A 21,865-nucleotide genomic window follows, 5' to 3' on the forward strand; every position below is an offset into this window, starting at 1 on the left:
GACAAATGCCAGCTCCCTTGGCCTGAAGCGAGATGAATGCCACAACCCTATAGTGGCCTTTGACTGGACTTAACTGTCCAGAGGTCCTTTGCTTTTTTTTTTTACTGGCATTAACCTGACCAGCACAGTATTTAGTTCTTCATGCAAAGGACACCCTTCTTCGGAGAGGATAGCTATGCTGGGGAAACATTACCCATTAGCATTCTCCCCTTAACTGGATCATTTTATTTTCATAAATCAGCTTGGGCAGGGGGAGAGATTTTTTGGGGGGAGGGAGCTAGAAAAGTACTCTAGCCAATGAATGAATTCATAGCAATGACTGGCATTTAGGAAAGCAGATCTGGCCCATTAGACAAAGAGGAAACTAGAGTGAATACCCATTATTTATCTTGGTTTGTTTTTAAGCAACTTAAGTTGGTATTAAGTTGGCAGAGAGGTGATTGGTGCACTATAGAAAACCATTCAGATATCCAGAATCTTAGTGTACCTGTGCATCAAATCAAAACCAAAAGATAGTAGCAAAGACTAAAGCTCTTTCTAACTTAGGTCAAAAACAGTTTTAAAAAAATGCTGTTGATGCCAATGCAGATACCACCCATCATTATCAAACTGCAGTAGGCAGGACCATAGATGAGAGAGTGTGGGTTACCTCAGTCCTGAAAAGTGTTGTTATACTCATTTTGCTGACAGGAGTGGGATGGATATATAGAAGAAAACACTAAAGTGTAGTCTAGTATTGTTAAGCTACCCAGGGAGGTATGAAGTGCAGTGGGGGGGGGGTTATGATGCTTACTGTAGCAGCAATGCAATTGATTAAGGGTTGGGGGGAGATGAAATTAGCCAGACAAAGTACTGAGGTTTTCAGCAGTAAGCCAAAAGCAGTCATCTGGGCACCAGATCCACCACTAGATGGAGAGCAGGTCTACCAATTGACAACCAATGAAGGAATACAACTTTTTCAGAGGTCAGGTTTAGCTACCCAGGCTGTGTAACCACTCGGTCAATTCCTGCTGATGCCCATGCTGATTAGAGTTGTCCTATCAGCCTCAGTCAACATTGTTAATGGTCAGGAATGAAGGGACATTTGGAGGGCCACAGGTTACCCAAGCAATCACGTTAAAGGCCAAACATATAATTTGGCAACTCAGGTTTCATCTTTAGCTGAGTTAATATTAAACTCTTAAGGCATTCCACCTGAAAGGTTGAAATCTAGATACATGAAATGATCCCAATATCCAATTTATTTTTCAAACTATTATATATTTTCACCTCCATCATGTGATTTTTTAATCCTTATTATAGATGCTGGGAGAAAATTTAATGTAGCAGTTGATGCTTTACATTTTGTTTTTATTTTGCTTTATGTATGAAAATTGGGGAAATCGTGGAAGGGAATTTAGGTCGACTTTAGAAAAAAGGCTTTAAGTATGAGAACAGATGTGCAATTATTGATGTTTATAAGTTATAAGTTATAAATTGATAAGTTAAAAGTTTAAAAGTTAAAATTGGTTTTTCTAACAATGACTGAAATGTAAAAAGGTTAAAAACTGGGGACAAGAACTTGTTGAGCCAACAATTTGAACTGGAATACAAGAGGGGGAGGTGGGGGGAAGTCAAGAAAGTATGTTATTGAAAGTGAGGTCTTTGAATTTTATGTGTTTTTAAATCTTTTTTTGCTTTGTTTTCTTATTTGTGTTTTTGTGTTTTTCTTTGACTTTTTTGGATAATGGAAAAATCTTAATAAATATCATTTTAAAAATAATACATTTTCATAGGAAGAGAGCCATATTTGACAAAAGACTAAATGCTATTTTCACTGCATTGGATGCTTCTCAACTCATAGCTCTATGGTCTTTTGAGTGGTTTTACCTTTGTCACTGAAAAAGGTTCTTTATTTCCAACATATATGCAAAAATATAGTATAATGACATCCTCCTTGTTTCCTTTGCTCCACATCCATTATGCTTACCTTCCTCTGTTTCATTCACAGTCCCTCTGTTCTGGAGCCAGTTCTCCTTGAGACTGAACTGATGTAAAATGGCTTTATGCTATGAGGGAGGGAGGTGGAAGAAAAGAAAAATGAACAAAATGCAATTACTGAAACATTGAAAATAAATCTGACTGCAAATGGTTGGGCAGTTTAAAAAAAAGAAAGAAAAAGAAACAAGAAATCCACCCACCCTGTTTGGGCTAAATAAACTGGGAGCTGTCATTTTGGACAAGTGGAGGTAGTACAAATTTGAAAGAATTCTGAGAATAACTGCAAGAAGGTTTTGTAATAAATTTCAGCACAATCTTATTTTCTGCTTTCTATGCTTCCACTGTCATATTTTGAAGAGTATTGTACCCCTAAGCTTTAATATAGTGAACTCTTTGACCACAACATCACATTTCCACAGCAACACATTCTGGCCTAAATTTTTGGATAACATATCTCTCTCTCTCTCTCTCTCTCTCTCTCTCTCTCTCTCTCTCTCTCTCTGTGTGTGTGTGTGTGTGTGTGTGTGTCTCCCCCCCACACTACACAACACCCTCTATTCCAACAGAGCCCCCTGACATTTGCAATCAGTATCTCTTACAGATTTGCTTGCTGAAATCTGCTCCGTTTCAGAGCTGTCTAACTTGAAGCAGGCAAGAACATGCTGACTGGCTTTTGCTGAATTCTGGCATCTCAGAACAGACTAGTTAAACACTAATAATGCCAGAGCGACTTTAGCTTAGCTTGCATGACTAGAAGCAGAGGTGAACTGTCAAGAACAAATGCTTTTAGCAATGCTACCTGTACAGGACAGCGTATTTAATGGCCATTTGCCATTATTGATTGAAAGAACTAGACAGTTTAAAAAAAGAAAGGTACACACCAGTAACCAATTATATGCATTACCTTTCTGTGAGGTGAATATTCATCTACAGTGCTGAAACAAAAAGACAATACATTAGTCTCGCTATTCAAAAACTAACTGTTGATATATTCCAGATCTTTACCGTTAACAAGAGCAAAGAGAAGAGGGCATTAAAAGCTATGCCCTAGGAACAAGTGTAGCATTACCTGGAAATAAGTCCTACTGAATTCAATACGACCTGTGCAGATATAAGCTTGCAGTTTACTGAGAAGTCATGATGCTGCAACTGACCTCAACTGTATGTAAGGCAGAAGTGCTTGTCATCAACTAGCACCTTGTTTCATATGACAAGAAATAATTTTACAAGATTTAAGTGCTTATTTTCCTATGGAAATTTTCTTACAATACTGCAGATCTTAACATTGCACACCTAAAAGCCAAATGGATCAGCATTCTGTGCTAACCAGCAATGTAGGAATTTAAAGTTTATTTAGAATCTATACGTAGAGCATCTTCAGCCAGTAAGTTCTTTGGCAATACTTAACATCCAGTCTTTCGACAATTATATAAATTTAATGACTGTGCATCATATAACATAGTGCATGTCTTAATGTAGGAGCCAAATGTATTTAGCTCACACTCCTGTAAGAAAAAAACACACAGTTATTTGTGCTTAAATCTCCAACTTGGGTCCACAATTTTGTCAGCTGCTTTAGGATATGGTGTAACCACAGTCAAAAAATTGAAAGGAATGTAGGATGTCTGAAAAAGGAAGAAGGCTGCAATGTGCAAAAATTTCAGAACCACTAGCGCAGCTAACAGGAAAATACAGAAGTAACCAGGAATACACTGTCAACCATTGTTGAGCAATTACTTGTTTTAAACTGTGAAATAATTTCATTCACTCGTCTTGTATTTTGAAAAATACAGGAAATGAGGTGTGATCACAACAGACTTAAAAAATGATAAGGATTGGCCACCACCTCAAAGGTTCTTCCCATATAGAGCAATCAATAATGGCTGCTCACCCAGCCACAGGGTGGGTGGCAGTTGCGGCCCATCAGCGAGGCACTGGTGGGCGCAGTGCTTGGGTGGCAGACCAGAGCGGAAAAGTCTTCACTCTGGTCTGCTGCCAGCTGTGCCTGAGTTTGGGACAACAGTCAGCCAAAGAGCACAGTGCGTGGGTTTGCGACGGGTTCTGTTGTCTAAATTCTTAAATACAATTCCCTCCCTACTGAAAATATTAAAGACATATTAATGTAACAACTAGCTACAAATCTTCTGTTTACAATACAAGTCATAGTAGAAGGATGAATTAGTGTGACGGAATCAGAATTACTCTATTTCTGCTAACGCTGTATGTGTCAAACATGTCGTATCAAATTATTCCTTTGTAGTTGCCTGAACAAATATTAAACGCATGGAATGACACTTACGCTGCTTCTGGCCTCGCTTCACTCAAGTAACAAAAGCATAAATTGTCAACTGAAAACTAATTATAACTCTGCAAAAGGCCTTAAAAAGCAAAGCAACAACTTACTGACGACGATGCATTCCCATCAATTTTTGAAATTCTTTCAGGTCTTTCTCAAGCACAGGGTATTCGTAGACATCGTCTAACACATTCCTGTATATTGTCTTGAAAGTAAGGAGTGGTTGAGAGAGAGAGAAACACACACAGAGAGAGAATCAATCAATCAAATTGATCTGATGGCTAAAGTACAAAACATCATACCACCCCTTTCAGGAAATCAGTTGTTAGCTTGTTAAAGCAAAACTGCACAAATGCTTTCAAGCTAAAATCTCTCAGCGCATAATTTGTTTAAAACACATCCACCAGTCAACGATAGCTGATGCCTTAAGAGGCAGTCTCCGTACCCTTCCTAAGTAACGGTGTTAAAAGTGTCAACTCTCATTAGTCAGTGCAAACATTCTAAAGTGACACTTCAGGATGTTACTTAAAGCCTCCCATAAGCTCCCAAGCACCTCTCTCCTCGGCGTAATACTAGATTCATCACAGCTCTGCCGCCCAACAATTGAAAGTACAACAGCAATACTAACAAATAGTAGACTGTACTTATACTGTCTTGAATGCAGTAATGAATTTCAAATCTCAGGATCAGATCTCTTTATATTTATAAGCCTTTAATAAAACAAAACAACAATAGAAACATAGGAAGCTGCCTTATGCTGGGTCAGACTATTGAACCATCCAAGTTGGTATTGTGTATATAGATTTGCGGTGGTTCTGCAGGATTCTCACCCAGCTCTGCCTGGAGATCCTGGGTACTGAACCTGGGATCTTCTGTGTGCAAAGCAGATGACCTGCTACCAAGCTACAGTCCTTCCCCATGTTAGGTTTAGCTCCTGAGCTTGTTTTAGCATAAAGTTCTGGGCAGCTCCCGCTCAGCAGGAGTCTTGGTCACTCTCTCTTCACTCTCCCTTACTACAATGTGCATGCAGATGGTTCTTTTTCAAAAGAAAGATTCTTCCCCCACATAGCCTTGTCTTAACTCCTTTAATAATGTCTTTCCAAACAGATCCCCCAACAATAGGATGATTAGTTTTATCTGAATGGTGGTACACTTGTCATAAATGCCACTAAAACTTCAATAATGCTGACACACTTACAAAACTTATAAAAGATCACAAAAATAGACCACCTCATGCATTTTGATCAAATAAGCTGCAGATCTTAGTCATGATAAAGGTAAAGGTACCCCTGCCCGTACGGGCCAGTCTTGACAGACTCTGGGGTTGTGCGCCCATCTCACTTAAGAGGCCAGGAGCCAGCGCTGTCCGGAGACACTTCCGGGTCACGTGGCCAGCGCAGCACACGGAAACGCCGTTTACCTTCCCGCCAGTAAGCGGTCCCTATTTATCTACTTGCACCTGGGGGTGCTTTCGAACTGCTAGGTTGGCAGGCGCTGGGACCGAGCAACGGGAGCGCACCCCGCCGCGGGGATTCGAACCGCCGACCTTTCGATCGGCAAGCCCTAGGCGCTGAGGCTTTTACCCACAGCGCCACCCGCGTCCCTTAGTCATGATAGATTCCCTTTAATATCAACTCTCCAACAGAGAGAATTGTGCTAGAGTCAAATGGTACTCATGAGGCAGAGTGATGATGATGATGATGAAGAAGAGTTTGGATTTGATATCCCGCCTTTCACTCCCTTTAAGGAGTCTCAAAGTGGCTAACATTCTCCTTTCCCTTCCTCCCCCACAACAAACACTCTGTGAGGTGAGTGGGGCTGAGAGACTTCAGAGAAGTGTGACTGGCCCAAGGTCACCCAGCAGCTGCATGTGGAGGAGCGGAGACACGAACCCGGTTCACCAGATTATAAGACTAACGCTCTTAACCACTACACCACACTGATTATGATCTTAGAAAAGTAGTGGTGAACCTTAGTGGCAAATATGCCACAAATCAAGTCCAGAGTTTGAGATGGTAGCAATCAAGTGAAGTGCACACTTCAGTATTGTACAGCTTCACCCCAGTGCCTTGGTAGGTTTATCTTTCCAGGCTTCTCCATTACGCAGCAAGGCGACATGGGGTAGGCAGACAGAAGTGGGGGACTGACTAGGCAAATTCACCTGCTGTGGTAAAGATGCATCATAAATCCCACAATGCATACCATGCCACACATGCAAAAGGTCCACCACCCATGCTCAGAGAGAGAGAGAGCAATGCCCTTAAATTATTGTAATTTGAAAAGTTGTCTTTGCATTTAATAAGTTCACTTCCCATCTGTTTCTCAATTTACAAGCATATATCAATGACATTATCATATAGTGTTGAAACGCAGCTGTGTGGACATACCTTGAGAAATTGCTTAAGATGCTCATCTTCATGTAACCAGTCTTTGTAAAGTGAAGTCCACTGAGACACCAAGTGCAATACTTTTCGTTTTCTGCAAGAAACATCTATAATTTCTTCCTTCCCTTGATGGTTTTTAGCACAATAAGTATTCCAAGTTAAGGAACCCACAACCAAGGAAACATTAAATCTCAGATTTAAGAAATGAAGAAGGTTCATTTGGTCCTCCTCCATGACTCATATTTAAAAGCTAATGTAAAGTGGGTTAGGGGAAATTAAATTAATGCACCAGTGAAGGATATTGCCTTAGGAGAGCTTGACACAAATCATCTGTTGTCATGAAGACTGTATATGTGAGAAGGAAGTCATCTAGAAGAGTCTCTGCAAAGAAAGTTGAAATATATATATATATTTTAAAATCACAGAACAACTAGAATGTTGGGTAGGCATGATGTCATAGCTAATACTCAAAACATGACAGGAATAAAGTGGCAATAAGTATGGAAGCCCCTTCATGGATCACTGCCTTGCCGTGGCGAAGGGGCTTGAATAACTCAAGAGAAGCTATGAACTATGCCGAGCAGGGCACCCAAGATGAACAGGTCATAGTGGAGAGTTTTGACCAAACGTGATCCACCTGGAGGAGGAACCAGCAAGCCACTCCAGTATCCCTGCCAAGAAAACTCCATGGACAAAGACAACAGGCATATAAAAGTTATGACGCTGGAAGATGAGCCCCTCAGGTCGGAAGGCGTCCAACATGCTACTGGGGAAGAGCGGAGGACAAGTACAAGTAGATCCAGAGCTGATGAAGCGGCTGGGCCAAAGCCGAAAGGACGCTCAGTTGCGGATATGCATGGAAGCGAAAGGAAAGTCCAATGCTGTAAAGAAAAATATTGCATAGGAACCTGGAATGTAAGAACCATGAATCTGGGTAAGTTGGATGTGGTCAAAAATGAGATGGCAAGAATAAATATTGACATCCTGGGAATCAGTGAACTGAAATGGACGGGAATGGGCGAATTCAGTTCGGATGACTATCATATCTACTACTGTGGGCAAGAAACCCGTAAAAGAAATGGAGTGGCCCTCATAGTCAACAAAAGAGTGGCAAAAGCTGTACTGGGATGCAATCTCAAAAATGATAGAATGATCTCGATACGAATCCAAGGCAGACCTTTTAACATCACAGTAATCCAAGTTTATGCACCAACTACTGGTGCTGAAGAAACTGAAATTGACCAATTCTATGAAGACTTACAAGACCTTATAGAAGTGACACCAAAGAAGGATGTTCTTCTCATTATAGGGGATTGGAATGCTAAAGTAGGGAATAAAGAGATAAAAGGAACAACTGGCAAGTTTGGCCTTGGAGATCAAAACGAAGCAGGGCAAAGGCTAATAGAGTTCTGTCAAGAGAACAAGCTGGTCATCACAACCACGCTTTTCCAACAACACAAGAGATGACTCTACACATGGACATCACCAGATGGGCAACATCGAAATCAGATTGATTATATTCTCTGCAGCCAAAGATGGAGAAGCTCTATACAGTCAGCAAAAACAAGACCTGGAGCTGACTGTGGCTCAGATCATCAGCTTCTTATAGCAAAATTCAAGCTTAAACTGAAGAAAGTAGGAAAAACCACTGGGCCGGTAAGATACAATCTAAACCAAATCGCTTATGAATACACAGTGGAAGTGAGGAACAGGTTTAAGGATTTAGATTTGCTGGACAGAGTGCCTGAAGAACTATGGGTGGAGGCTCGCAACATTATACAGGAGGCAGCAACTAAAACCATCCCAATGAAAAAGAAATGCAAGAAAGCAAAGTGGCTGTCCAACAAGGCCTTACAAATAGCGGGGGAGAGAAGGCAAGCAAAATGCGAGGGAGATAGTGAAAGATACAGGAAATTGAATGCAGATTTCCAAAGAATAGCAAGGAGAGACAAGAAGGCCTTCTTAAACGAGCAATGCAAAGAAATAGAGGAAAACAACAGAATGGGAAGAACCAGAGATCTGTTCAAGAAAATCGGAAATATGAAAGGAACATTTCGTACAAAGATTACCATAATAAAGGACAAAAGTGGTAAGGACCTAACAGAAGCAGAAGACATCAAGAAGAGGTGGCAAGAATACACAGAGGAAATATACCAGAAAGATATGGATGTCTCGTACACCCCAGGTAGTGTGATTGCTGACCTTGAGCCAGACATCCTGGAGAGTGAAGTCAAATGGGCCTTAGAAAGCACTGGAAATAACAAGGCCAGTGGAAGTGATGGTATTCCAGCTGAACTATTTTAAATTTTAAAAGATGATGCTGTTAAGGTGCTACAGTCAATATGCCAGCAAGTTTGGAAAACTCAGCAGTGGCCAGAGGATTGGAGAAGATCAGTCTACATCCCAATCCCAAAGAAGGGCAGCGCCAAAGAATGCTCCAACTACCGCACAATTGCACTCATTTCACACGCTAGCAAGGTTATGCTTAAAATTCTACAAGGAAGGCTCAAGCAGTATGTGGACCGAGAACTCCCAGAAATGCAAGCTGGATTTAGAAGAGGCAGAGGAACCAGAGACCAAATTGCAAACATGCGCTGGATTATGGAGAAAGCTAGAGAGTTCCAGAAAGACATCTACTTCTGCTTCATTGACTATGCAAAAGCCTTTGACTGTGTTGACCACAGCAAACTATGGCAAGTTCTTAAAGAAATGGGAGTGCCTGATCACCTCATCTGTCTCCTGAGAAATCTCTATGTGGGACAAGAAGCTACAGTTAGAACTGGATATGGAACAACTGATTGGTTCAAAATTGGGAAAGGAGTACGACAAGGCTGTCTCCCTGCTTATTTAACTTATATGCAGAATTCATCATGCGAAAGGCTGGGCTGGATGAATCCGAAGCCGGAATTAAGATTGCCGGAAGAAATATCAACAACCTCAGATATGCAGATGACACAACCTTGATGGCAGAAAGTGAGGAGGAATTAAAGAACCTTTTATTGAGGGTGAAAGAAGAGAGCGCAAAATATGGTCTGAAGCTCAACATCAAAAAAACGAAGATCATGGCCCCTGGTCCCATCACCTCCTGGCAAATAGAAGGGGAAGAAATGGAGGCAGTAAGAGATTTTACTTTCTTGGGCTCCATGATCACTGCAGATGGTGACAGCAGTCATGAAATTAAAAGACGCCTGCTTCTTGGGAGAAAAGCAATGACAAACCTAGACAGCATCTTAAAAAGTAGAGACATCACCTTGCCAACAAAGGTCCGTATAGTTAAAGCTATGGTTTTCCCAGTAGTGATGTATGGAAGTGAGAGCTGGACCATAAAGAAGGCTGATCGCCGAAGAATTGATGCTTTTGAATTATGGTGCTGGAGGAGACTCTTGAGAGTCCCATGGACTGCAAGAAGATCAAACCTATCCATTCTTAAGGAAATGAGCCCTGAGTGCTCACTGGAAGGACAGATTGTGAAGCTGAGGCTCCAATACTTTGGCCACCTCATGAGAAGAGAAGACTCCCTGGAAAAGACCCTGATGTTGGGAAACATGGAGGGCACAAGGAGAAGGGGACGACAGAGGATGAGATGGTTGGATGGTGTTCTTGAAGCTACCAGTATGAGTTTGATCAAACTGCGGGAGGCAGTGGAGGACAGAAGTGCCTGGCGTGCTCTGGTCCATGGGGTCATGAAGAGTCGGACATGACTAAACGACTAAACAACAACAACAACAAGTATGGAAGATCACTCAGTATCAAAAACACTGTGTTCCCAGGCTCATCCTAAATCACTGAACTGGATCACTGATTAGTTTGCTAAAGACTCATAAACCAGAAGGGTTCTGGGTTAGAATTGTGGTCCATCAGTGGGGGAACATGTCTCATTTCAGTTTCTTACACCTCCATCCCTGTACTAGGGGATATGTATGCCATGGGTTTAGAAATAATCACAATTATACAATGCTATAACCCAAATAAAACACCCAAAAGTTGAATTGTTTGACATATTCAGTCTGTGGTTCTTAGTTGTGTAGCTTGGAATACCCAAAATGTAGACAGTAAAAGGACAAATAATTCGCAACTTGTGTCTTTAAAAGAAAATGAAATTTATTACAGGAACATTTGTAGTATCCAATATATATAAAGTAACTATGTACACGGACTGCATGAATAAAAATATATTTCTCATTGGAAGATCACCAGCCAGGGCTCAGTCACCAAATCCCTACCAAATGAACTTCAGACGTTGGTGGGGAAAGGACAGAAAGGCCTTTCTTACAACATATTAAAACCTGAGTGAAATCCTATAGGAGATGGTAACCTGGTATCCAGCTGTTAGGGCTTTATCAATATACTGGGAAGGACACAGAAATATTAAAGTTTGCTTTCTAATGACAATTAGTGGCTTTTATTTGATCCCAAACTGGAAAAATAACTGAACTTGCCCTTTAGTATACTCAACATTTCTGTGATTTCCCAGTGCAGGTATTTGAATTTAACTACTTAAAAGTCAGGCAATTCATCAGTTGAAATTTCTAATGTCTGACAGCCCTAAGACAAAGGATTTAATAGGCTTGTGACTGATATGTGATTTACTGCTGTATGGCCAATGAATAATCAAAATGAAATCAAATGCAATTTTCAAATGCTGGTGCGATTAATACCTGAAGTATGGAAACATCTTCTATATATAATGCTAAACATTAAAAATCATCTAGCATTGTCTTTTTACCAGCTGAAATGTTTTAAAAAAGAGATAATAGGCAAAATATCCAAAGCTTCTAGTATTCTGGCAGCCTCTTGAATCCCACTGATTTCAAAGCAGAGTTTTCTAGTTTAAAGAATCAAAAGCCAATCATGCTTTAGATAGAAAGAGCTCCATGTTAGAAGTATGAAACTCCATGGGTCCAATTTCTGCATCATTTGCACATTCCCATTTTCACTGAACTCTACATGCATGCGTGAAATTGACTGGATAATAAGACCTCGGGAGGTTTAACGTTCAGGATTTCCTAATCACCATTCTAAAAGACAAGTGGATGTTCTCTTCCAATGAATGGGAGCGACCCTCAGAAGGTAACAAGAATGCTGATTGTAAATGCTCTCACGGAAAGGCAGGGAGAGGCATCTCCAGTAGTCCGTACTGCAGAGATAGCATGGTCATCTCAACCTATTCCTTTTGTGCAGGCCCAGCTTATCTCCAAATATCCCCCAGTGCCCACCAAATCCAACCCTCACCAACTGGCATCATTGTCTCATCCACTCAGTGAGACTACACAGCTGTGCCACTCTAGTTGGCACTGCATGTGGAATCAGCAGCATCCCTGAGAAAGCCATCTTTCAATCTACAACTCAGAAGCCTATATTTTGCTTCCAGAATATCACAACTACATTTCCCAGTGTCATTGGTGCCAACCTGCACCATAACTGGTGTCTTTTCCCCAACACATATCAACCAGGCTATCTAGCTGAGAGGCAACACCCACAACTTTCTCACCAAGCAGGCAAATCCTGCGGTCTGCAGACCCATCACATACCCAGCTTCCTATGTCCCTAAAGACATAATCGCTCACTACCAGCTTTTCTCAACCTTCTGGAGGAGTAGCCTTGGCATGAGAGGATAACTACCCATCACAACGGAATGTGTCCCTTCTTAAGAATCACTTCCTCCTTTTCTCAGAGTGATGACCTCCTTCCCCAAGACACTCATTCTCCATGGCAGCATGCACTACCCTCTCTGCTTCTCCAGGTCAACCACCTTGGCCTCAAGGAAAAATCCTCTTCCCTGAGGGCCAGGAGCTCATTTACTACTCTCTCAATTGATGCAAATCAATTAAAAGCAAACTATATTTGGATTGAAGGGACACAGGTGGCGCTGTGGGTTAAACCACAGAGCCTAGGACTTGCCGATCTGAAGGTCAGCGACGGGGTGAGCTCATGTTGCTGGGTCCCTGCTCCTGCCAACCTAGCAGTTCGAAAGCACGTCAAAGTGCAAGTAGATAAATAGGTACCGCTCCAGCCGGAAGGTAAATGGTGTTTCCATGCACTGCTCTGGTTCACCAGAAGCGGCTTAGTCATGCTGGCCACATGACCCGGAAGCTGTATGCCGGTTCCCTCGGCCAATGAAGCGAGATGAGCGCCACAACCCCAGAGTCGTCCGTGACTGGACCTAATGGTCAGGGGTCCCTTTACCTTTTATATTTGGATTTAGTAAATTATTTTATACTGTTCAATGAAAAGATTCCAGTATACTATGAAGTTATTGCACTACTGTCTAGTCTGCACTCTTTTGTCTCTATATAAATGGTTAGTTTTGCCATTATGGCCAAAGCCCACATTTTATTTAAGTAATATTTAAAGGATAATTAATTCGGAAACTTGCAATTATTTGCATAGCATGTTTTGGCAACAGAAAGCCTGTAAGACACTAATTTCTTACGTTTTTACTTACTAATCTCTTAATGTAATTCAAAATAAAAATAGATAGATAGGATATCCTAATATCTTTTCTCCTATAAGCTTAATTTTTGTCCCACAGTTTTGAGCCAGTTTTAAGTTGTGCAGTTTTTTCCTTATGGAGCCTATTGTCTTCACAAATGTAACAAATACACTCCTTCAATGTAAAATGCTGAACACAACTTGTAAGCTAAAGGGCATTATCCATTCTCCTCTCTACTCTTTGAAGGGCAATATGAATAGAGATTTTCACAATTTGTTTCTTTGTATACTTGTTTAAGGAATCAACTACCTCATTCCCTGCAATACCACTCCCATAGTTCATTATTAAAATACAATCGTTGAGAGAACCATTGAATTCGGAAACAGATTTACAGATCAGGCTCGGTTTATAACTGTGTAGACGATGCAAGCAGTCCTACAAGATTTAGATCACACAGGTGTTTATTCGCAAAATACAATTGTAAAGAGCAACTTCACACTTGTGCATTCCCATTAAAGCCACAAAAATGATAGCTACGGATGAAAATAAAATTTTGGAACACCTAGAAGTGCTTTCAGACAATTAAAGAGCCCTATATTTTATTCTCAGATATAACGCAGGCTGTCTGCATTCAAGCCACACTTCCTCCATTCAGCCTCCTGCCTGGCTGCAGCAAATTTCCATCTTAGTGACAGTTAAGCAGCTTTTTGGAGCCAATGGTCTGGCTCACACATTGTGCTAAGTCAAAGCATGGCTTAGCATGAATGTGTGATCACGTGGGCTCTGGTGGGAGATTGCAGCTGCTTTGCTCCGCCCTGGTTGTTCTGCTGCTGTCTGAACCTGGGCTTGTGATTTAGCTTTCTCCAAACTACAAGCTGCGACCTATGGCCTCCAGCTTGTAGTTTGTCCAGTGAGAGCTAAATTGGTCCCTGATAATCTCAGTTACCAGGACACCAGAGTTATCAGGAATCAGAATTGTCTGCAACAGCGTTTCCTTGGGCATTTATGCTAGTCTGGACTTAGTCCCTCTCTCAAAAGGCTTTATATTGTTTTGAAGCATTACGCATATTTAGAAAGTGATGTTTTGTAGAAGAGTAGACATGTTGCCAGAAAATCCCCTCAAAAGGAATATATCAAGTAGCAGCTTGCATATCATAATTCGTCACCCATATCACATTGTCCCTTAGAATATTTCCTCAGTATGTTTTCTGTGTAGAATTAAAAGCTCAAAACATCTGACGGCTCAATATACTATACAAAGAACACACTTTATGAACACTAGGCAGTAAATAAAATGAAATAACTTGAAGTAAATAATGTCTAATTACTGAATTGTAATACTGTGGAGTAGCAGACTAAAGCTCACTAAACCATTTCTCAATTAGTTTCAATTCCCTGAGAAGTATTTTAACACTTGACATGTTAGGGTACTATTATAGGACATTGCTTAGTAAATTAGTCTATCTTGATGAGCAATTTGCCTTTCTGGAAGTATCATAAGCCATTATAATTGTATTTTTAATATCTACTCATAAATAATTTTTACAATCATGAAAATAGATACATCCGCTATACCACAATAAACAAACGAAAAGCAATGTATCTATAATTACATAACTCAAAATCATAAGCTACCAAAGAAATAAATAATTTCTTACCACAATATCACTGTAGAACAGTTTAACTGGAAAGGAATGACAGAGAGGAGATAATTCATTGCTCTATAGACTATGGCTTCTTACAGACCACTTTTCCTGAACTGTTCATGGTGGCACTCGAGGTACCAAATCTGGAGTTTAGCTGTCGTGCCCATGAGGAAGATATGTGACTTCCTGCTTCAGATGAAGTATAGAACAAAGGAAGTCATGGGCAGTGGTCACCAACTGTTTTGGGCCCATGAGTATATTGCTCTGGTAACCTCTAGGTTAGATTACTGCAATGTGTTATATGTGTGGTTGCCTCTGAAGACGGTTTGAAAACTCCAGCTGGTGCAGAATTCCAAGGCCAGGTTGGTCACCAGGACAACGACAATTTGAGGACATTACACTGATCCTGGCTTGACTGCACAGGCTGCCAATTTGTTTCCGGGTCCAATTCAATGTAACGTTTTGGACTGATAAAGCCTTAAATGGCTCAGGACTTAAATACCTCACTCTCCCCATATGAATTGACCCGGACATCAGGAGAGGGTTGGAGGGTGGCAACATGGGAGTGGGCGTTTTCTGCAGTGGTTCCCCATTTGTGGAATGCTCTCCCCCAAGGAGACTCGCCTGGGGCCTTCATCGTCATCATAGTACAGTCGTACCTTGGATCCCAAATGCCTTGCGAGGTGAATGTTTTGGCTCCCGAATGCTGCAAACCCAGAAGTGTGTGTTCCGCGGCTTCCGCAGCCAATCGGAAGCCACGCCTTGGTTTCCGAAAGTTTGGGAAGTCGAATAGACTTCCGGAATGGATTCTGTTCAACTTCTGAGGTAACACTGTATTTTGAAAAGATATTCATTACATATCTTTAGAAGCCAGGCTAAATCATCTCTCTAAAACAATCGTTTGGCTGATTAACATTCTATGGTCTGTGGGAGGTTCCTTTTACTATTGGTTCATTTTATTTTGCTGCTCTTTTATTATGTATTTTATTTTTTAATTTGTATTTTTATCTTGTGAACCACCCTGTGATCTTCAGGGTGGTATACAAATTTAACTTAACAATAACAATAACAATTTTACAAACCACAAAAACAATTGGGGGCCCTACAAGCATACCTCCCCAGCTGTCTCTCTCTCCCTCTGCAGTGATTAGTTGGGGGGACACACACAAAACATTTTATTGGATAAGGCAGGCTTCTTTCACACCAAATTTAAGCTGAGTGTGTGTGGCAAGAGCAGGTCCATGAAAGCACATTATGTGCTTACAGGTGTCACAGTAACATGCGAACAAACTGAATTTTAAAGACACTACAGATAATTATAGTGAAAATGATGGAAAATTCAGAAGAAAACACATTAACACAAACTTTATATAGCCACCCACAAACTGGCATACTAATCTATCATCAGAACCCTCTTTTACAATCAGCCTAATAATTTCAAACTGAAAAAAGAATGCCTGAACCTTAAGATCTTGGCGTTTGCCCCTTTCTCTGGAACATGACTGTATGAACGATTAAGAATGTTGGCTGGAGTCCATAAGAAGTTTTCTTCTAAAAAAGAGATTCTGCCAATGCAATTTGTTTCACAGCCAAAGTTGATTACCATAACTGGAGTTGAGGCAGCAATGATTTCGCTGTGGATGTGTAGCTTATCTAACTCATTTTCATTATCTGGAACACTGTGTTCTACAATATAACCTGAAGGGGGCCTGATCTTGCCACAACATGCAGAATGAATTTGAAGGAATCTGAGACCTTTCCAGCCCCATCATTCTAAGATACCAAGCCTAGGTTCTGTATTAATAATTGCATACAATGGGCATTTAAGGAAACAGCCAACAGTTACCAAGCTTTATTTTAGAGCAGCAACATGGAATAACCAGTGTAACATGATGTTACAGTGGAAATAGAATGCCATGTAAAATATTTTAAGTGCTTTTGAACCACATCTGTAAATTTTCTGCTGACGGATGTTTCCACAAAGGAAACTAAATTCACCACAAATTACACACTGCAAATGATTCATTCAGCTGTGAGCAAAGCTCTGCAGAAACAGCTCTAAGAGTGCAACTTGGTTTGATTAAATATAAACAGGATTCCATCTATAGTCTTCATCTGAATTTTAAATAAATATATTCTGCCATGCAGCAGATCTTCTTGTTCTACTTTTTTTCTAAAAGGAACTAACACTTCATCTCGCAACTTTTAAACTGTCCCTCTTTGTTCTACCTCACACATACATTCACATCCTATAACAATACAGTGGTGCCTCAGTTTTCGAATGTAATCCATTCCGGAAGACCGTTCGAGTTCTGAAATGTTTGAAAACCGAAAACTCAACAACCGATAGCTAGGCCTCAGGATCTTACACTCAGAGGAAGCCACGTGGCATGTTTGACTTCCAAGGCGTGTTCAAAAACCAAAGCATTTCCTTCTGGGTTTAAGGCATTCAAAAACTGAAATGTTTGTCAACGGAGATGTTCAAAAACTGAGGTACTACTGTATTTTATAGCACAATCCAGGCAGACAGGGGCTGGGCTGAGAACTGACTGAGGTTGATGGGGCAACGCTTCCACTGGCAGAAGCTCTGGATGAGTTGCATTAACATATAACTACTTGTATATTTATACAAAAAGGTGGGTTCAAGGTAGTTTTAGCCATCTTCCAAAAACAGAAGAAACAATGGAAGTAAAGTGCATAGTAAAACAACACAATTTCCCAAATCCAACATAGATCAGCTGCCTGGGGAATTATTCTAACTCAATATAGTACTGTATTGTATAATATAATAATTCTTCATTTATCCTCACAAATGAGAGCACTCCCCCATGACAAGGGATCATAATTATATTTTACAGTTTCCAGCTGGAAGAAAACAGAGGCCATAACATGATTTGTCCAATATTACACATTGTTTTTTTTTCCTTGAATGAGCTGCAATCTGTATATCACCCAGGTCCAGATCCATTTTCACTATTCTGTTGGTATCTTTCTTTTCCAAGGTATTGTGACAACACCCAGAGTCTAAAGCATTTGGGTCAGAAGCCTCTTAAAGAAATGATAATTAAAGCACATTCTATAAAACTCCTAGCATCATTTGAAAATTTAATTTTAGACACAAAAAAAGCTTCTATCTACACTTCATAAAATAATTAATGCGTTAACAATTGGACAACGTAATTCTATAAAACAACAATGGGAATCTAACCTAGATATATAAACTGAGGAGGTGTACTGGAATAATTTATGGGCTAAAAAACCTTTTAAATCTGTGTCAACTCGCATATGAGAGAACACATTTAAATTACTACATCAATGGCATCTGACACCATTAGGATATAGCTACATCAGCAAAACACTCCCATCCCAGTGCTGGAGAGGCTGCAACAGGATAGGTACAACATTCCACATGTGGTGGGCAAGTGACCATGTACAGCCCTTCTAGCAGAGTGTATTTATGGACCATAAGCCGTATCACGGGGTCAACATGTAGACTGTACCCCAAGTTTGGGGTTATTAAGCATTTTCAGAGAAGAGCAACTGGACGTCTGTTACAAATAATTAACCACTTTTCTTCTGGTGGCGGCATGCATACTAGTAGCACAGAAAGGAATGGAACCTTTGCTTATATCTCATTGGATTGAACAATACAAGAGACAGATGACTTTATTGAAATTTGACATCCTTTTATAAAACATTCCATTGATAATTCCACTGACCTTATTAAAATTTGGCATGCTCTTATAAAATATTCAATTGATAATCCTGAAAAATAGCATCCACTGGAATCACAAACTGGATTTGGCAAAACTTAATAGACTGATCTGTCCTGGGGGAAAGTGGGGGGGGGGTAAGTTGGGATGGGAGGGAAACTCTATGTAATTGTGTTTATACATTGAAAATTAACAAAACTTCTTATAAAAGAAAGAAATGACCATGGCTAATAACCACTGATAGTCCTATCATGCTGTCCTGGCTACTTTGGGTGGGAGGGAAAGATATAATTTTAATACATGAATGATAAAAAATCATATGCCATTAATTTGTTAAACTCTTCAATAAAGCCATCTACGCTAGTACTCATCTTGTAGCAATTAATTTCATGTTAATTGTATGATGTATGACGAATTTGTTTTTGACTGCCTTAAACCTGTCACAAATACATTTTAGGATGACCTATAAATAAGTAAGTAGTAACCAATTTTTATTTTATAAATGTTGTCTCTGTGTGTGTGCACATGTGTGGTGTGAGATGAAAAACAAGGTGTTATTTTGTGTCCTGGGAGTGTCCTGGGAAACTGCGCTGAGATTTATTTTATCATTGGCGGGTTTCAAGCAGGTTTCTCTACAAGAGGAGCGAATATACATCTCACTTGCAGCTTTTATCCTGTATGATGGATTGTGACAGAATTAAAGTTTAATGTAGGAGGGGAATAGCATGGCAAAACAGTGACCAGATGACAGACTACACATAAAAGCGGGGCTTAGTATGCAGAAGTTTGAAGACTGTCATTTTATGCTCACATCTCCTGTGACCCTATTTGGCACTGTAGACTGCATATAATTTATCACAAGTGTCTCTCTCCCTCCCTCCCTGCAACCAGGGCCTTTTCTAAACTTCCTTCAGTGCATACTGAAGGAGCACAACACAGCCATGGCACCTCTGAATTTCCACCACCATTGGGGTGTGTACCACAGAGGTGTTCAGGCGCAAGCCTTGCTGCTCTCTTTGCTTCTGGCATGAGCTCATCCTCTACTAATTGAAAGGTGAAACAAATGGGAAACATTGACATCGGAGCAACACATAACCACATTTTCTATTCAATGCTAAGAGTAGCTGGCAGGGCCAACTCCTGGGAAAAGTGCCCTCTGACAATGGGTTTACCTGGCCATGATGAGCACTGGCTGTACTCAAACTTGTGCTAGGTAGCTAAATTTAGCCACCATTCCCCACCAGTCTCCCAATATGGGCCTTATGGGAAATTAAAATGGCAGCTAGACCCAGTTGGAGCACCAAGGTCTGAAATTTTAAAGGGGGGAATCTACAGCAAGCATCTGAGGTGGACCCTGATGGGTTCTTGTCAGCCACCTACAGATGCTGGGTGTTGATGGAAGCATTGGTAGGCTATGCAGACTAGTCTAATCTGCTTTCTATGTCAAACCCATCAATCTACTTGCTTTTGCCCGCCTACCACCTTTTGAAGAGAAGAGAAGAGAAACCCATCTGAGAAAACGAGGTTGGAAAGGAACACTAATCCCACAAGTCTATAGTGGCTATGATGTCATGAGCTTGTTTCCCTGCTCCTTGGCCCTCTTTCCTGTCAGAATACAGCATGCTGATCTGGTCGTCTCATCTCTGAGAAGAAAGATTGTAGAGCTGAAAAAAGGTGCAGAAAAGGTCAACCACAATGATCTAACATCTTCCCTACGCTAATGCATTTAAGGGAATTTAACTATAATAAAATATATCTGAGGGGAAACATTACAGAGGTTTTTAACACTATTCAATGTACACTGGGTGGAAGATTCCTCCCTCTTCTCTCTTCAATAAAATAACTCCCAGTCACCAACTGAAGCTGACTTTCAGGAGATTTATGACAGAAAAGGACATATTTCTTTAACTTGTGAAGCTGCTGTTACAAGACGTGGCAATGGCTAATATCCACTGTCTTATGACATTGTGAAGCCATTTAATCTGGTGCCTGCGGTAGCTAAATGGAACCTGCTAGTCACTGTGGGAACACGACTCTGGACTAGAAGGTCACTTGGTCTGCTGCCCCAGGGCTCGTAAGAGAATCTGGGCTAGGAATCAATTCAAGCAGCGGGAAGTGGGGGAGATTATGAGATTTTGGATTGCAAAACACACACACACATTGGAGAAAAGGAATACCTGGCCATGATGCATTGTTATCAATGGAGGCACAGATAAGGGAATAAGGGGATAAGGAGGCACAGATGTGCCAACTGTATTTTCATGGTCAACAGACTAGTATTAAGAACTAAGATGACAGGTCTTGAACAGTTGCTGGCATTCCACAAATAAAGCATCAATACTCCAAGGTTTATTACTGATACTGTACTTTTAGCTAGGGTTTCCCAAACTTGGGTCTTCAGCTGGTTTTGTACTACAATTCCCATCATCCCTGACCACTGGTCCTATTAGCTAGGGATGATGGGAATTGTAGTCCAACAACAGCTGGAGACCCAAGTTTGGGAATGCCTGCTTTAACCAATTTCATTCCTGTTCCTAGATATTTCCCAGCTCTGTTCAGGTCTTTTTGTTCTTTTACTTGCTTCTGTTTTTGTTAAAACAATTTTAATTACAAATTGCAACTTCCACCGTTACACAGCCATTTTTGTGCAGCCATATCGTAAGACCACCTGGGTCGGTGACAGACGAGAGTTTTATAATATCATCATTACATTCTGCATAACAATAGCTCATGCTAATCAGCTTCCTTTGAAAACTCTGCAGCACTCTGAACCCAAATCAATTCCACACTGGGTTTTAACATTTCAATATGTAGGGAACACAGGTGTATAATTTTAAATAAATCTACACAAAGCCATAACCTGGGGTGGGGGGTGGGGTATTAACTTGTAATACTAACATGCTGAATCACAAGTATTCAAAAAACGTGAGTTATAAGTATGATATAAAACTGAATGTGGGCCTGAAATAATGGCATTTTGGGAAATGCTGCAAGTCCTCAAATGACTGTTTAGGATGGAGGAGCTATAACAGATGCTGAACTATAACTCCCATCAGCTGCAACAAGCATGACAGCTGTAGTTCAGCAATAACTGGAGGGCCAAAGGTTCCCCATACCTAAGCTAGAACCAAGAGGCCTAACACAACTTACAAATCTCTGTTTTAAAGTCTGTAAGTTTCAGGTGCTCATGGATAAGAGTTTTTGATAAAGATATGTCTTTATTTTTTAAAAAAACCCTTTCCCTTTTAAGTAATAGAAAAGATGTCTTGTGAAATACATACAGAATACAGTGGTATCTCGGGTTAAGTACTTAATTCGTTCCAGAGGTCCGTTCTTAACCTGAAACTGTTCTTAACCTGAAGCACCACTTTAGCTAATGGGGCCTCCTGCTGCCGCCATGCCGCCGGAGCACG

At 40.6% G+C, this 21,865-nt stretch overlaps 1 protein-coding gene across 1 annotated transcript in view; it reads right to left on the minus strand.

Annotated features, from left to right (window-relative positions):
• The window catches only part of RAPGEF5 (Rap guanine nucleotide exchange factor 5), a 137,366-nt gene that overhangs the window by 20,124 nt on the left and 95,377 nt on the right, over positions 1 to 21,865 (minus strand). The window contains exons 12-16 of the mRNA XM_053410445.1: positions 6,963 to 7,041; positions 6,664 to 6,808; positions 4,384 to 4,481; positions 2,885 to 2,915; positions 1,970 to 2,048 (exon numbers count right to left, since the gene is read on the minus strand). Of these exons, the coding sequence (XP_053266420.1) occupies positions 1,970 to 2,048; positions 2,885 to 2,915; positions 4,384 to 4,481; positions 6,664 to 6,808; positions 6,963 to 7,041 (432 nt within the window). The remainder of the gene's footprint in view (positions 1 to 1,969; positions 2,049 to 2,884; positions 2,916 to 4,383; positions 4,482 to 6,663; positions 6,809 to 6,962; positions 7,042 to 21,865) is intronic.

This window comes from Podarcis raffonei, chromosome 12 (genome assembly GCF_027172205.1).
Source record: "Podarcis raffonei isolate rPodRaf1 chromosome 12, rPodRaf1.pri, whole genome shotgun sequence".
In the NCBI taxonomy this organism is placed as follows: Eukaryota; Metazoa; Chordata; class Lepidosauria; order Squamata; family Lacertidae; genus Podarcis; species Podarcis raffonei.